Here is a 16,097-nt window from a genome sequence, read left to right on the forward strand (position 1 = left end):
TTAGCTGGGTTTTTCTAGTGTTTTTTACTGGGAGGTCTGAGACTCCTCTGGCATAGGAAGTTTTAATGCACGCTGTACAGCTGATTCTGGGACTCCATGCGCTGTTGTACAGGACAAGAATTAAAAAATACCAAACAGCTCTGATGCCAATGTATTTTACTTAAAAATACTGAGGATAAAACTAGATAAATGGGCAGAAGACTTAGAATGCCCAAAGAAAGCCTAGATGATCTTGTTTATCTTCTGAGATGTTACAGTTCATAGGATCTTCCTCTTTCTGTAGGATTTTGTTGTAGTCTCTGCATGCATCCTTCGAGACTGCTTTCCTACCAGTGCCTCTGGGAAGATAATCTTGATGCACTTCTGATTTATCTTCAGTAATGCCCTGGGGTCTTTTCATATGTTTTACTGCAGAGACAGCATGCATCATCTGCACTTCCAATAAGTTTCAAAGAATCTATTTGACTCTCAAGAGAGCACTGAAATTACACTGAAGTGTGGGTTGTTTTTGTTTGTTTGTTTGTTTTGTTTTTTACTTTGCCTAATTGGCTGCTTTGACTAATTGCACAGAGCTGACTGCCCATTTTGGTGCTGCGCTAGTTTTTGGTACCTGAACGTTAACCTTGCATCCTCTATGGTCAGTCAGCTTGACTGAAAAAACACTGCTTCAGTTAGGGGATTGTCTTTGGTAGGGACTGAGTTGACTTCAATGCTCAAGATGTAATGGCACCAGTCCTGCAGTAACAGTCTCTCATACCTCAAGAACTGTTCACATCATGTATCTGCAAAGTGAATGCTTCATGTTTCCTAGAAGAAAAAATGGTAGTTTTCACCGTTCTGCATTTTCATTCCTTTTGTTTATTTTGTTACGTTACTTTCAAGTGCAGAAATTACGATTTCTTTTCTGCACGCTGACTATTTCCAGATGACTCAGGGAGGATTGAATCGTCCCTGTAAATAAGCAATCAAGAGAGCAAGCAGCAGTGCCCAGTATTTCTCCAGCTGCGTGTGGTGGAGTGCCATCTTGTGGGATTGTTATCACATTACTTACATTCGCTAGATTTAAATGGGGAACTTCTGTCTGTGGGTTTGGTGAGTGCTATCCCTTTTGCCACAGAGGGATACCTGCACATTTGTCTCGTCATAAGAGCTAGATTAAACTATCAAGTGCTGAAGTAGTGCTGAGAGGAATTAATTGTAAATGACTTTTTAAAATATATAGGAGGTCTCAAAGAGACAATACTGTTGATAAACGTGTGCAATGTATATATTCATGTATGTACTGGCCCAGCAAAGGGAAATTTCAAAGAGAGATATGAAAAAGAGTCAGAAAGAATGTATATATACGCTCACAGAATATACATGTGTGTGTATGTATATGTGTATTCAAAGAATATATGTATATCTATTTTGCTACTGAATGTGCTTCAGCTATGTTCAGTTAGTTTTAGTCTCTCTTTTTAATTAAGCAGTGGAGCATCACATTGAGTTTATACGTGGGAATGATCATATGAAGAAAACTTCATATTTATATCTGTGCTTAGTGGTACCAGAAAGATGAGGACATGCAATATCATTTATAATAGAAAGTTTTTCAGGTCCCAGAGATAACTAAAACATTCAGATAAATGTCAGTGTCATAAATGTGATGCTAGTCCTATATGATCTAGAAAAGTGCATACAAATCCTGCAGGTGATGCTTCAGGGATAGATCCCCACTCAGTTGCTTTTAAGTCTTGTACTTTAGTTTCAAGAACCCATTTGTGATTTTGTCTCATTTTCAGGAAATAATTATGCATTTAAGAAGCAGGAAATCTTACAGGCTAGGCAGAATTTCAGAGCCTGCCTAGAGGAAAATGATGCACAGACTCTCAGCTTGTTCTGGTGAGATGCCTGAGGACATATTTGTATTCTAAAAAGTAAATCAGATTATAATTTAGATAGCTAACACTAGGTTAGGATTGCTTACAATGTGTTAATTTGAATTGTTTTGGAAACTCAGGTGTTCACTGGGAAAATCTGTCTGACCTTGGTTTGCCAATGAATTTTACTTTAGTGCAGATGCCACATAAAGTTCATACTCATCTGAGCAAAGAAGAATATTACTTGAAATCAAAACGCAATGCTCAGCAAATGCCAAAGGCTGTCTGAGCTGAAGAGTTGAAAGGGAAAATTACTTTGTGTTCACATTGAAAGCAGACCGTGTGAGTTTCATTACTCATATGAGCATTTTTTTCTTGTCACACTATTTCTCTTTTCTTGCTAGAACAGCAGTAAAATAGCCTAAGTGTGCTATGCAGTAGAAGTTTGAAAATATCAGTGGTGGCTTCTTTATATAGTTTATTTACCTCTTTCTGATCTGGAGGGATTTACTCACATCAGACACAGACTCATACATGGGGTATAAGGTCACCAGTGTGGAAGATAAAATCCACCAACATTAATGCCATGGTAATGCATCCCACAACTACAAATCCTGCACACTGCACAGGATCGTATCCAGGTGGGTTTTGAATATCTGCTGGGTAGGAGACTCCACAACTTCTCTGGGCAGACAGTTCCTGTGCTCTGTCACCCTCACAGGAAGGAGATGGCTTCTCATTCTCAGGTGGAACTTCCCCTAGGGGCATGGAATACTTTCTGCAGTGCAAGAGAAGAGCAGTATTTATTGCAGTATAATTACTTACACAGTGCTTGGAATGTACTGGGAAAATTGGTCACTTACTGTGTCTCGCCATTGATATGAGGTAGAAGTGCAACTAATAAGGCATCTTAAGGCATCATAAGGCTCTCTAGTCCTTTTGGGCTGTGTTATCCTTTGTGAGTAGCAGGAAGGATTTATGTGTGTGTGTAAAAGCCACTGTTCCTGTTTCCTTGCTTCCCAACAGTTGAGTGCATACTTGAGCACACACGCACACAGGTACAAACACATCTGCATTTTCAGCAATCTGGATTGTGTTGGATGAAGCAGTGGTGAGGTCACTTGGCAGAGGAGTGTGCAATATTATCTGCTAAGGAGCATGTGAAAGCTGGTAGAGATAGAAGTTGTGGGGTTACTGTGGCATTAATGTTTGTGGATTCCCTGCTTGGCATCTTTCACAATATTGTGTACTGCCTTGCAGCAGGTCATCACTAAAAGTTGCTGTACACGAGGGGATTTAGTTGCTGTACAGTAGAAACCACGAACCCTGCTGACTGAGGAATTCATTCTTGTTTACAGTTCTGTAAAGTAACATTATCAGAACAGCTCAGGGAAAACTTATAGGTGAAATTTGAATTTGTAGCTTCTGTGTTTTCCTCTTTCCCTAGCAGTGAGGGTGAGTTAGCAATGTTTTTATTCCTATTCTCTCAGTGTTCTTGCTGAATTCTCTCTGGTAAACATATGAGAAATCTGACTACCATATCAATAGCACTTGAGCACTGAATCTCTCATCTAAACTATTCAATTTCAGAAGTATGACTGACCACTCGAAGTATCGTATATTCTAGATAATAGTTGCAGATAACCATTCATGATTCATCTGCTCTCTGTACAAACTGAACCTGAAACCCATACAAGCAAAATTGTTATCAACATCAACTTGGAAGTAATTTAGAATTATTGCATGGATGAAAACATTAGGAATGAACTGAGGTAAACAGGAAATTTTATCCTAGAATGGATGTAGTTTGCCAGGAGAGTGTAGCAGATTTTAGGCAGCAGAGTCATTTTATGGCACAATATTCCTGATGTGTGAACGATCTTGTTTCAGTATTTTCTGCACAGCATTTTGCTTAACAATGTTGGAGCCATATAATAAGGATTTGTGTAATAATGTTCCAAGACAGGAAGGGATTTCCCAGCATAACTGCCTGTTATCAAAGCCTGGCAGATCTACATTAACTGGTTTTGTTTAGTAGCAGAGTTACTGTTTGACATTTACATCTTCTTGTTCCCTTCTCTTTTCATGGGCAGTAAGCTTTTATTTTGTATTCAGACCAAGTATATGGATACAGTTTTAATAAATTGGCATGGTATATTAATATTACCAGTTGAATAATTATACAAACTGTGTTTCTATGCAGCTTTGCTAGAGTTAGATACAAGAAGGTCCTAAAATTCTCTTTCTGATTGCCATATCCATGGCCAGGTCACTTTTTCTGTTTTGAAGTTAATGGAGCTGCACGTGAAATACAGAATTGCTTATTTCTTTTAGACAGCACACTGACATGTCAATAAAAAAGAAGAACCTTTTTTACACTATTAATATTATCTAGCCTGAGTTGTGGCAAATAGCCTGAAATAATATGACAGAAATTAACACAAGAGTGACATTAAAAGGAAATTTTCTAATTTGAGATCTGACACTATTCCAGTCTTCAAAGTGTTACTGAATATTTAATAAATCAGACATCTACTCAAAGAACATGGACTGAATTATTTAAGGGCATCTCACACCGCTGGGTATTTAACTCCTTTAGCACTGAAGATCATAATTGAGGCTTAGTTATTCTGATGTTTGTTCCCAAGCTTGCTCTCATTCTATATTATTTTTGATTACGAAAGCAATATCAGTCTAGAAACTACAAGCCAAACTAAGTGGATATTCTTCAAATGCTATGTAAGAATACTCTATAATTCCTCTAGCCCTCGTGGTTCTCTTAAAGCATGCTCTGGGAAAAAAAATTCCGTGAGCCTGTAAGACCGTTCCAAACAGCACATTTTCCATTACTACAGTGCTTGTTCTCAGAGGCAATGTTTGATGCTCACATTGTGGTGAGCTGAATCTTTGTCACACTGCTGCGTATTTATTATCTCTAATGAATGTAACATCTGGTTAGTGGTGCTTGACAGAAGAGTTTCTGCTCACAGCCTATAGAGAAGGGTAATAATTAGATGACTTAGAGACCAGTGGCCTGTCTACGTGTTTTTTCTCTTCGTGGTTAAAAATATTTATTTACTGTTACTTAAAGTAATTTTGAAGATGAGTGTCTTATTTAGAAAACAGGAGAAAAATTGATTTGGTTTTTGAGGTAACTTCTTTGAAATGAGTAGAACTGATTTGCACAAGTTAAGAATGGGATCTTCAAAGATCATTTCACTGGTCTGAAGTGAGAACCTATGCTCCTCTTCTAGTCTGTGCAAAAAAGAGGAGGAAAGAAGATTGCTTCCAAAAGGTAATTCAGCTGGCCTTAAATGTCTGTCTTGGGCACTTGTGGAGAAGGATTCATCTCATCCTCTCTCTCTGCTTTTTCCATAAGATTGACAAGCTTAAATATAATTTATGATGGAATCATAGAATGGTTTGTGCTGGAGAGGACCTTTGAGGGTCACTGGCCCAACTCCCTTGCAATGAACAGGCACACCTACAGCTTGATTAGGCCCTCAGAGCCATGTCCAGCCTGCCCCTGAATGTCTTCAAGTATGGGGCACTCACCACATCTCTGGGCAACCTGTTCCAATGCCTCACTATCCTCACCATAAGAAAAACAAACAAACAAACAAAAACCCACAACTTTTTTCCTATATCCAATCTAAATCTCCCTTCTTTTAGTTTGAAGTAGTTTCCCCTTGTCCTGTCACAACAGACCCTGCTAAGGAGTCTGTCCTCTTCTTTCTTACAGCTTCCCTTTAGATACTGAAATGTGGCTAGAGATGTTCTCAGGTAATGTGTATTTCTTATCGCTGCATAAGAGAGTTAAGTGACTGGATGATAATAAGCTGAATAATTTTCTAGACTCCTGTTTCCCTACTAGGTGATATTAAAGATGCTACAGAGTGCTATGGGTAGTAGAGTGTTTCCATGAGGAAGATCACAATGATCATACGTATCTTTATCTTATCATCGTGTTTCTGCTTAAAATTTTGGTACATGTAGGTTGATTAGGATAAATTGAAATAAGTTTGAGGATAATGGCTTATTGCTGCATGGAAGCAACACAGAATAACTTTGATGGTGTTAAAATATACAGTAGTCAGTGTGACTAACGTATAAATTGGTGTTTATTGGTATTTGCATGAATATATGCCTTAAAATCATAGAAGCACAGAATTGTTTGAGTTGGAAAGGATCCTTAAAGGTCATCTAGTCCAACTCCTCTGCAGTGAATGAGGACACCTACAGTTCGGGTGCTCAGAGCCCCATCCACCCTGACCCTGACTGTCTCCAGGGACAGGGCACCTACCACCTCTCTGGGCAACCTGTGTCAGTGTCTCGCTACTCTTATGGTAGAAAAAAAAAAAACCTTTTCCCTATATCCCATTTAAATCTCTTTTACTTGGAAACCGTTTCCCCTGGTCCTGTCACAACAGGGCTGGCTGAAGAGTCTATCCCCTTCTTTCTTACCGACCCTTTTATACTGAAAGGCCACCATCAGATCTCCCTGGAGCTTTCTCTTCTCCAGGCTGAAGCAGCATTTCTGCAGTACTTCTCAGATCAATCCAGAACATTTTAAGTGTTTGAACTCCAACCCTGGAGGAGCAGGGCACCTTCTATTTATCAGTGTGGTTCTTACCCACACTGGACAGCCCACTGCCCATAAAAAAGCTTTGCTTCATTATTCCAAAGTCTCAGTCTTATGTTGAGCTTAAATGGAGTGACAGTCTTCCATTTATTGCACACACTGACAAATACTGATTAGATTGTGCATAGATAGGAATTGGTTTCAGAATGCTTTTACGTTGTCCCTGAACTAAGCATCACAGCATAAAGTGGTTTCGAGTTCCCGACATAATAATCCAAGTATGTGAACACATCCAGCTACTCGTAGATCAGGATCTGCTTGTCTTAGGGATAGATTGCATAAACAAGGCCAAAGTGGTAAAGTTGTATGCATTCGCACAGATGATGGAAATCAGCCTCCTGTTTAAAGCATTAGATCACACATGATTGAGCACTGTAATGAAGATTCAGTTATTTATTCTAAAAGGAGAAATCTTACATTGAAGAAGAAATGTATGCTTTCATTTAAAGCATTACATTGCATGTGATTGAGAATTGTTATGACTATTCAGTTATTTATTCTAAAAGGAGAAATCTTACATTGAAGAAGAAATTTATCTGTTTGGCAGACTTGTCTTTGGTACCACTTGGAAGTGGGGATAGAGTTAATTTTAAGCTGTCTTTATTGTTTCTTAATTACCAGGCTGGCTGAAATTAGACCGTGCTTTTGTGCTATATGGAATCATTCTGTTCATGATCTTAAAGGCTGGTTGGAGAAGGCAGTGCTGCCAGGGCGTAGAGTCTTTAACCATTTGCCTCACTGACAAAAATTTTGACAGTGTCTGAACCAAAAGTTTTCTTTCCTGAATCTTGACGTTTTTCTTCGTTATCATTGTGTTTTGACTTGGAATTTCCACAGTTCACAAAACCAAGGTCTGTCAATATTGTATTATGAGGGAAGGGGACAGTGAAAGCTGATACCATGTCGGAATGACACTTTAAGTACATAGAGCAGGATTTTTGAAATTCTTCAAATATATTTCCACAAGCTATTGGAATACCTTATGTCTTGAATGTTATAGGAAAGAAAACCAGTGGTTAATGATTGTAAAGCAGAGCTAGTTAATTCTGTCTCCTCCCCACCTACGCATATTAATACACTGACATTTGATTTCTTGTAAGTTATGTCTTTTCTCTAACCCTGCTGCTTTGTTTGCTATATTTCCTAGACTGCAACCTTGTGAGCTGCTGTAATGTCTATCAGTATAAGTCATATTGAAAGACCAAGGCTTTGATAGCTTATGTTAATAACATAAATTGAAGAGAAACATGAGATACACAGAAGAAAAAAAAAAAACTATAGATCCTATTGCTTGAGAGGAGGGAAACAACTAATCTCAAGGCTACCATCTCCAAATGAATTTTTCAGACTAACTGCTCAACTCTTTTCTTTTTATCTCTCTCTCTCTCTTTTTTTTTTCTTCTTTAATCTTCAACCGCGCTGTTAGATATTTGTATTCCTAATGAAAATAAAGTATGTGGCTAAAAGTTTTTTGTATTTACTAAGCAAAAGGTGCTTGTTGAGGTGTGAGGATAAAGGAGGAATATGGCATAGTAATCCTTCTCTCACTTGTCTTTACTTTTCCCATTTGAATAGCCTTAGTGTAGCCTCAACCTCGCGTGTACAAGCCCACGTTGTAACATTTCTGGTTTTTACCTGTTATTTGGACTTGGTTCTCTCTCATGTTATATTTGTTGAAGGATTTGTTGATGTCTAATAATTTCTTGTGCCTCAGTTGGGTTAATACTAGATGTCAACATTCATTTATTTTTTTTCACTTCCGGCAAGAAATATTGTGAGCTCCATTATATGCTAAAATTATTCAGACAAGTGACAATTTGTTTTAAACTGGGATGATTTACAGTACTTAGGCTGGGAATAATAGCTGAGTGTTAACAAGAGTGGGATGATACTGCTGTGCTGATGCTTTATTAACTGTGAGGAACTTGTATTTCTTTGTTCTGTAAAACCAGGGCGTGCTTTCCACCTTAAAGGCAGTTAAGATTAAATAGTCTTTTCAATTAGCAGGACTATGAATACTGCTGCAGCACTTCATGTTCCCATCTCGTCCGCAGATGCACAACAGACACAGACACTTGTAAGATCAAGGTCAAACTGCCTGCATTATAAATAATAGAAAATATTAATTCACTCATAGATGCGGAGGCAGAGATGAATAATCTTTATTTGCAGTTTATCTGTACATCTGAGTATTTGAAGGACTCAATTAACGACAACACAAAGAATCCTACATCATGTCCTTCTCAAAGGTCTTTAAGGAACAGTTCAGTGCTGTGTACTACATGCTCTCTGTGTTCATCGAGGGGGATAGTTTTCCAGGTTTCCTACTTTCATGGTGATGCAAGAAAAGAGATAATTTTATGTAAGAGAGTAAATAAATAGTATAAGAGTGAAGAGAAGTTATTCCATTTTAGATTTTACTATCCCAGGGCATGAGATTTTTCTAGAAAGTTAGGTTCTGTAAGTTGGTCACTAAAATCTGACATGTGAGAAGGTCTTTTTGCAGGGCCTACCTTTAAAGGTAGAATGAATGTGAGGTTTTTTAAAAGCTCAGTTGAAGCTGAAAACTGCTTACCTATTGATTTCATTGGAAAGGGTTAGTCCATAGTGAGAACTTTTGGATATCTCCCGAATCTCTTAGGAATGTGTCTAAAAGCTTTCCTGCCAATTTATTACTTAGCAGTATATCAAACTGAGACTTACACTTCATAATACAGTTGCTATCTATTCATCATGATAGAAACTAGGCAAGGATCGTACTACCTTTTAAATAAATTTCTTAAATAATAACTCAAATCTACTTTAAACCTCAAACCTTAATTTTTGGAAAAATACCGATGGAAAATTAAATTTAATTAAACCATTGTTAGGAATTAAATGCAAAGTGAGCTTTGATAAGATATAGCCTGAGCCTGTCAGACTTTTTAAGGTAGCTGAAGATATCTTCTAGTCATGCCAGCCTTTTGCAAGAATCACTGAATTTGTCAGTGAAAGTGCTGGTACTGAAATGTCTGCAATTCAAACAGCAAATTCTTGACTTGTTGTGCAATGGATTTCATTTCAGAGGAAAATATCAATGCTAGTTTCGTATAAGTAGAGGTATGCACTCTGGGCTCACTAATGTTAAAAAAAAGAGTTTTCGAGTGGGACTTGCACGTTTTATAAGCTTCTTAAGTGAGAGTCTGGAGCTTGAAGTGATGCAGGATTAGGAGATTTTTTTTTGCTAGCTTTCTATTATTGACGTATACTATTTTGACTGCATTTGTTATAGTCTTAGCACTGAGATTCTGATTAGATTCCTTTGCAAAATGAAAATGCGTAAGTGTATTTGTCTGACAAAGGAAGATCTGTATAACTTTTGCTTTCAGACTCAAGTTAATTTGTGCAAGATGTGGACACAGCTTTGGAGAAGTTCTAATCCTTATCATTTAATAAAATATTGATAATAACCTTTATTCTGATTCACACTTCTAGCTATTAAACCTGTTTCATGTTTCATCATAACATTATTGAATTAGGCTAAAACATCTGTTTGATGTGATTTGGCTGTATTTAGGTAATGTTTAGATGTGTTTAGGTAATGTCCATACAGCCTATGTGAGGTACTGGTTGCATGAAAAAAATGAGGAAGGCGTGCAGATGTGATTTAAAGTGTAATGAAGTGGAAGAGAAGGACTCTGTTTTTTAGCTGGCTTATAAAGACAGACATATATTATATAATTACAATAAAATTATTTTTATTTTTCCAAAATGTACAACAGATAGTACAGATGCTTACAGATGTACTTTGAGAACACATACTTTTCCTACTTTTTGGTGCAAGCTACTCTGTTTCACAGTTTTTATTCAGAATTCCTTCATCCAGAATTGAATAATTCCCGACGTGAGCAACATGCTTGGATTTAGCTGAAGGTCAACTCTTGTTTGAAATGACAGGCAATTCATTTACCTGTTTCTTTACCACTTTTAAAATTTCACTGCACCAAAGTCAATGTCCATGATGATACATGTTATAAATAAAATAAAGAACACTCATATCTTACAGTAGAAAAAATTACAAATGAAATAAATTAAAATATCTATACAAAGAGTGATCCACACTAACAGACAAATGCCCTTCAGATAAACATTTCTGTAAGGATCTCAAAAGCAGACATGACAGCTGGTCAAGTAATACAAAAATAGTATTGGAAAGTACCTCAAGAAGTGAACTTCCACATTCCCTACATCATGACAGGTTACCATTGCTGCTGTTATTCCCAATAGGCCTACGTGGTCTTAAATTTCTTGTTCTTTCTGTCACTACTGCACAGATACCCCTCTATCTTCTTTCTTTCCCCCACCTCCTTGACAATTTATTTCTAAATAAATAAGACAGTGGCTGTCTTTTCCTTTTGGGAGATCTGCTAATGACATTCATTGTTCTGTTCCCTGTAAGCATGGCAAACTGACTGTTCTTTTTGTTATAGTCTTCAAGCATGTAAACGGTTCCACTTTTTTTCCCCCAGATCTTTCTACCCCTAAGAAAAACAGCTACACCTGAAAAAAAAAAAAACACCAACCCTTTTTCTATTAAGACACATTATTTTGGCCTCCGTTAGTTCTATTCTGTGGACTTTCTCCAATTACTCAGTGCCTTGAAGTTCAGTGTCCAGAACTGGAAATAACATCTAGGTTGAGGTCCTCAGAAGGTTGAACAGAATAGTGGAAGTAGGTTGTATCTTGTTGGCTCTACCCTGTACCCTGTATCAGCTTTTCCATAGTAGTATGGTATTGTTAACTGATTCCCTGCTTGTATAGCTTCCAAATCTTCTGTGCAGAACTGCTGCTGAACCGGTTGCTCTTCATTGTGTATTTGTGTAGATGACTGTTTCAGTAGATTGAATTCTGTAGTTTTCAGACCAGAGATAATTCTCCATTCTGATTCAGTCCTGTTCTTTCCCATTCATTTTGGTCACTGCAGAATTAGGTTGCTGCAGAGCTGTACAAACTTCTGTTCTCAGAGGCATTACTGCAGACTACTTGCAATGTATGTTCTGACTCCAGATTTGCCCTGCCAGGGTCCGGTTTCTCTAAATTCTCTAGATTTATCCCCGTTTCATTTGTGAGTCTCCTCTAATAAAATAATTCTTATGTTTTGTTGCATAATGAGAGAAAATCCACAAATTTCAGATTTGTGGCAATATTTCACAATTTTTTGAGGTTGACAGCTCAATAGTGAGTTAGCCAGGCATTAACTGGATAGCCTTCGTGTCATTTGTTATTGTGGCGTTGAGCCAGAGCTAGCAAGCCTTAATGAGAAAGCAGAAGAGTTTGGTCACTTTCAACATTTGAACATAGGTTTTTGGCTCTTAAATAAACATGCTGTTACTGTTTACAGAGCATAATAACTGCATGAAATATTTTGCTGAAAGAAGTCAGAATCTCAGCTAAAAGAGGTTTCCAGTCCAACTAGAATTTAGACAGTAAGGACATGGATGTTGCTTGTAATTAAAATCGGTGCTGCAAGGCTTTTTAAAATAAGTGAGTTCTGAGGAGTGATGGAAATGAGCGCATCATAAAGTTTTTAAAAGCATAGGATAGTATGGAATAAGCTAAGTGAACTAAGCAGTGGAAATAAAGAAACATAAAGATTGAAGATGGAATAAAGAAGAGTGGGCAAGACAGAATCTGCATCCTGTACATTCGTGAAAATGACTTTAAGGGAAACAATGGGAAAAGTAGAGAAGGGCTGAAGAGACGTTTAATCAGTAGCTCTCCATTTTGGCCTTAAAATTTTTTGTTTCAAGCTTGGCAGTTTCTCAGTAGCCTTGTCTGTTAACTCAGCCTCAGCCTGTGCAATTCCCTTATCTACTTAGAAGTGAAAATTTAAAGCCAAGCTGCCATATCAAGTACCCATCATTGATTGCTTCCGTTGTGACTAAAGGAGCAGTAGGATGGCCCCAGTCCCCTCACGGTGCAGTCGGTGCTGTCAGTGTCACAGGTCTCACAGTGGCACGCTGTAGCTACTGGGTATGAGTAAAAAGATTCAGGGTGGTCACCGCAGCCAGGGATCTTCACTGTTTCATACACAACCTCCTTGAAGGTACATATTTGCTGAACAGATGAGACCGGTGGATATTTGTAGACTGGATCCTGAAAATTGTGAGAAAGAAATACTTATTTTGAAATTTGGTAAGGAGAAGAATGCTACATTTTCACAAAGTAGATAAAAGACCTGATGTGAAACCTAATAAAAATAGTGGGGAAAATCCCACTGAAATCAAAAGTATCTGGATCTATGGATCTATATATTTCTTCTTTCAAGAGAACTGGCCAATGGTTTCATTTTTCAAACTGAACAGAAAGCAGTAATCCAGAGGATCATACTTCCAGCTCTAGTTATACAATGTGACTGTAATGCATGCAGCCAAATAAAGATCCCAAATGTGCATCTAATTGCTTATCAAACAACAGAGCAGTTATTCGGTCCTTTGTTTCACAAGGCTAATCTTGCTCATGTCCATTATAAACTGGACAAACAGCTTGTTCATACCTCACTCAAATACTTAATTAAGCTCATGACTCTCACCCTTGTGAAACAGTATCCTGAGCACCACGTGGCATTCACCGTAATGCAGAGTTCACATTCTTCTCTTTCCACTGCTAATAGTAATATTTGTGAGTTCACAGCTATAGCAACAGATTGCTTTCCAGCAAAATAAAAGCACGTAACAGTTAAGTGTCTTCATCCTGTGCACAAAGCAGAAAAGTGTATTTGTACTGTCAGAATGTATAATTATCGTTTACAGGAAGTATTTATAGCAGAGATAAATTAAGTCTTTACGTTACAATCAAGTGTTTCTATTGTAGCAAACCTTCAGCAACAGCTCTGATCAGTGAGAACAGAGGGAAAAGTCATTAAGTCGATCTCTCTGTGTATGTATAGGTTTTCCTAAGCAACTGAAATTGTATATCAGCAATCCTTGCAGAGCAATAGCAGCTGAGCAACATACCACTTTCAATGAAATATTTTCTCTAAGTTTCTGTATAGCGAATGTGTCCTGTTTTTCAGGAGAAAGAAAAAGAAAACAAGGGGAAAAAAGAGAGCAAAGGGTTAACCTGATTTTAAAAGAAATTAATTGTATACAGCGTTTGCAATTCAAAAAAAAATATTTCCAGATCAGAATCTGATGAACACCTCACCTGTATTCTAGTAGAATACTGTGCCTTCCTGATAATAGCTGTAGGAGAGAAGAAGCCCCAAGCTTATCTTTTTATACTAAATCGTGGTAATGTATTACCCAGAGGATTTGCTGTGCGTTAATGGAGCAAGCATTAGTTTGGTACTTGGTGAAAGGGGATTAGTGTTCAGTCAGACAGTGAGATCATGTCTTGTTAAGAGGAGAAAAAAAAATCAAAACAGATTTAGGAAGTGATGGTGAAGGTCACTGTCGCAATGTCATTTTATAAGTTTCCCTGGATTTTATTCCCTGGCATTTAGAGGTAGCTGAGCCACTCTATAATTTGGAAACAGACTGAGAAATCCTATTTTTGTAGAAGTTTTCTTTTTCAGGTGTTTTAAATTGTGTTTTATGTCAATCCAAACCGATGTGCTGGAGTGCAAGCTGGCCCTCTGTTAACTCACAGCGGAGATTGTTGCCAGAGTGTTTTTGGTTATTGAGAATGTTCCTGATTTTTTCAGCGTGCCAGTCTTAACTGCTTTTCTCTTGAATTAGGTTTGAGTGACTTTACATCAGTGGGCTGCATAATGTTCTTGTTTATTCATCAGTAGTCTGTGAAGGCTACTATTCTGAGTTCTGAGTTGGGTGACTCAACTTTTCTTTACCATCTAAAATACAATTGTGGCTCATCGAAGTTCAGATTTCTATCCCCACTACGTGCAGTTCTTTCCTGTCACGTGGCCTTTTTTTAATGGTTTTTTTTTTTAACTTCGTTAAGGGATATTTGTATTGTGGAAAGAGACTGTAAAGATGACATAATTAGACACCAAGGCTCTGTTTTCTGTCAGTGATCTCAAATAAAGTATTCTCATGCTACAGGGAATCTGGTAATATTCCCACTTGGCAGTGATGTAACACAACTTGAATGCCTTCCCTAGTTTGTGATTGCAGTAGGATTTTCTACTGTGAGAAGTGCTGCCCTGTTCTCACTGCCCTTTTCCTGCTTTCCCAAGTGAGTGATGTGCACCTCTTCATCAGAGTAATGACAGAGAAATAACTCCGTGGAGCTTCACATACAGCGTCTTCTGGGGAGAATGACTCACCGAACGCTGTATTTACCATCACCTGCCCAGAACAGCCAGTCTTGCTTTGTTATGACTGTTCTATTATGGTCAGTCTGACTTTTGCTGAAATCCATTCAGAGCAAAAAACTAAGCAAGGACAGACAGTTAAAAGCATTTCATCAAGAAAAGAAATTCTCATCAGCTTATTAGCAGTCCTGCAGACAGGATGCTTTTCAGAATGGCTTTTTCAAGTGAACCCTTAAACTTTCTGATACCTTCCTGTGGTCCTGCAGTCTGGCCACCTGTTCCAGTTCCTACCCACCCCTGTAATACCTTAATTTGCTAATGAATTTCCTGTCACAGCAAAGTAGAAGGTGATCTGCAATTGTTCCCTAGACATACCCTGTAATAATAGTTCTGTTTAAATCAAAACACTGTCCAAAACAAGTGTAGAAGGAAGTCATGAAAGTTAAAACCCTTTTTTGTTTGTTTGTTTGTTTGTTTTGCTAATAACAAACTTTGGTAGTTGGCTGGCAGTCTTTTCTGTTGTTTAGAGTCAATATAGTCATGCTCCTCAGGAAGGGCTCTCACTAATTTCAGAGATGCCAGCCTAAAGCTGACATCTTAAAATTAATTACATCCCTATGGAGGATTTGGCCATTCTAAGTACTAATTTGTGCAAATTAAATAAAACCAAGTAAACTATGTTTGAAGAGGGTAGCACAGCAAATATCTCTTATTTGTAAAGATCTGCTTCATGATCTGAGGAAGACATACGCATTTACTAAAACCTCAGTTTCATGAGCAGAGTACAGGCTTAGTCCCTACCATGCTGTCTTCTTGCTCCTCCAAGTTATCTCATTTTGGCTCACCCAGCCTCTTCAGTTGTGGCAACATGAATTACAGAAACCAGGAGCTCATTCTTACTGAAAGGAGGAAAAAAGCAAGCAACCAATGCTCTTCTATAGAATTGCTTTTAATCTGTATTAGCTTGTTCCCAACAAAATGAACAGCTATAGCCACGTAATTGATGGGACTTCTTGGTAACTTGGGGAGAGGTTAACAGGAAAGGCTTTGCATAACCTTTTCTCTGTAGGATTCCTGAAGCCGCCTTGTACATAGAAAACAAACTCTTGTACAAGGCAGATTCCATTGTCTCACTTCCTTGGTAAGTGCTTCTGTAGTCATCAGTTCTAGGTTGATTAACAGCCATTAGCTCTGCTAAATTCCTTGTTTAAGACTATGAATATGTATGTCCTAGGCGAGTATGAAGTTAGAAATTAAGATCAATTAATTTGCAATCCATCATCTGAGGAGTGCTAATTAGGTGAGCAGTTGTTACTTAAGGAGTAGGGATTTTGCTCCC

At 37.9% G+C, this 16,097-nt stretch overlaps 2 protein-coding genes across 4 annotated transcripts in view; one reads left to right on the plus strand and one right to left on the minus strand.

The window, feature by feature from the left end:
* KCNA4 (potassium voltage-gated channel subfamily A member 4) overlaps positions 1-16,097 on the plus strand; it is a 74,324-nt gene that overhangs the window by 16,972 nt on the left and 41,255 nt on the right. The gene's annotated exons all lie outside the window — the stretch shown is intronic.
* FSHB (follicle stimulating hormone subunit beta) lies at positions 12,403-13,235 on the minus strand. The gene is given in 3 exon segments (XM_048947891.1): positions 12,403-12,639; positions 13,076-13,150; positions 13,152-13,235. Coding segments are annotated over 3 exon segments (396 nt in total).

The sequence above is a fragment of the Lagopus muta genome, chromosome 6 (assembly GCF_023343835.1).
Source record: "Lagopus muta isolate bLagMut1 chromosome 6, bLagMut1 primary, whole genome shotgun sequence".
NCBI classification, from domain to species: domain Eukaryota; kingdom Metazoa; phylum Chordata; class Aves; order Galliformes; family Phasianidae; genus Lagopus; species Lagopus muta.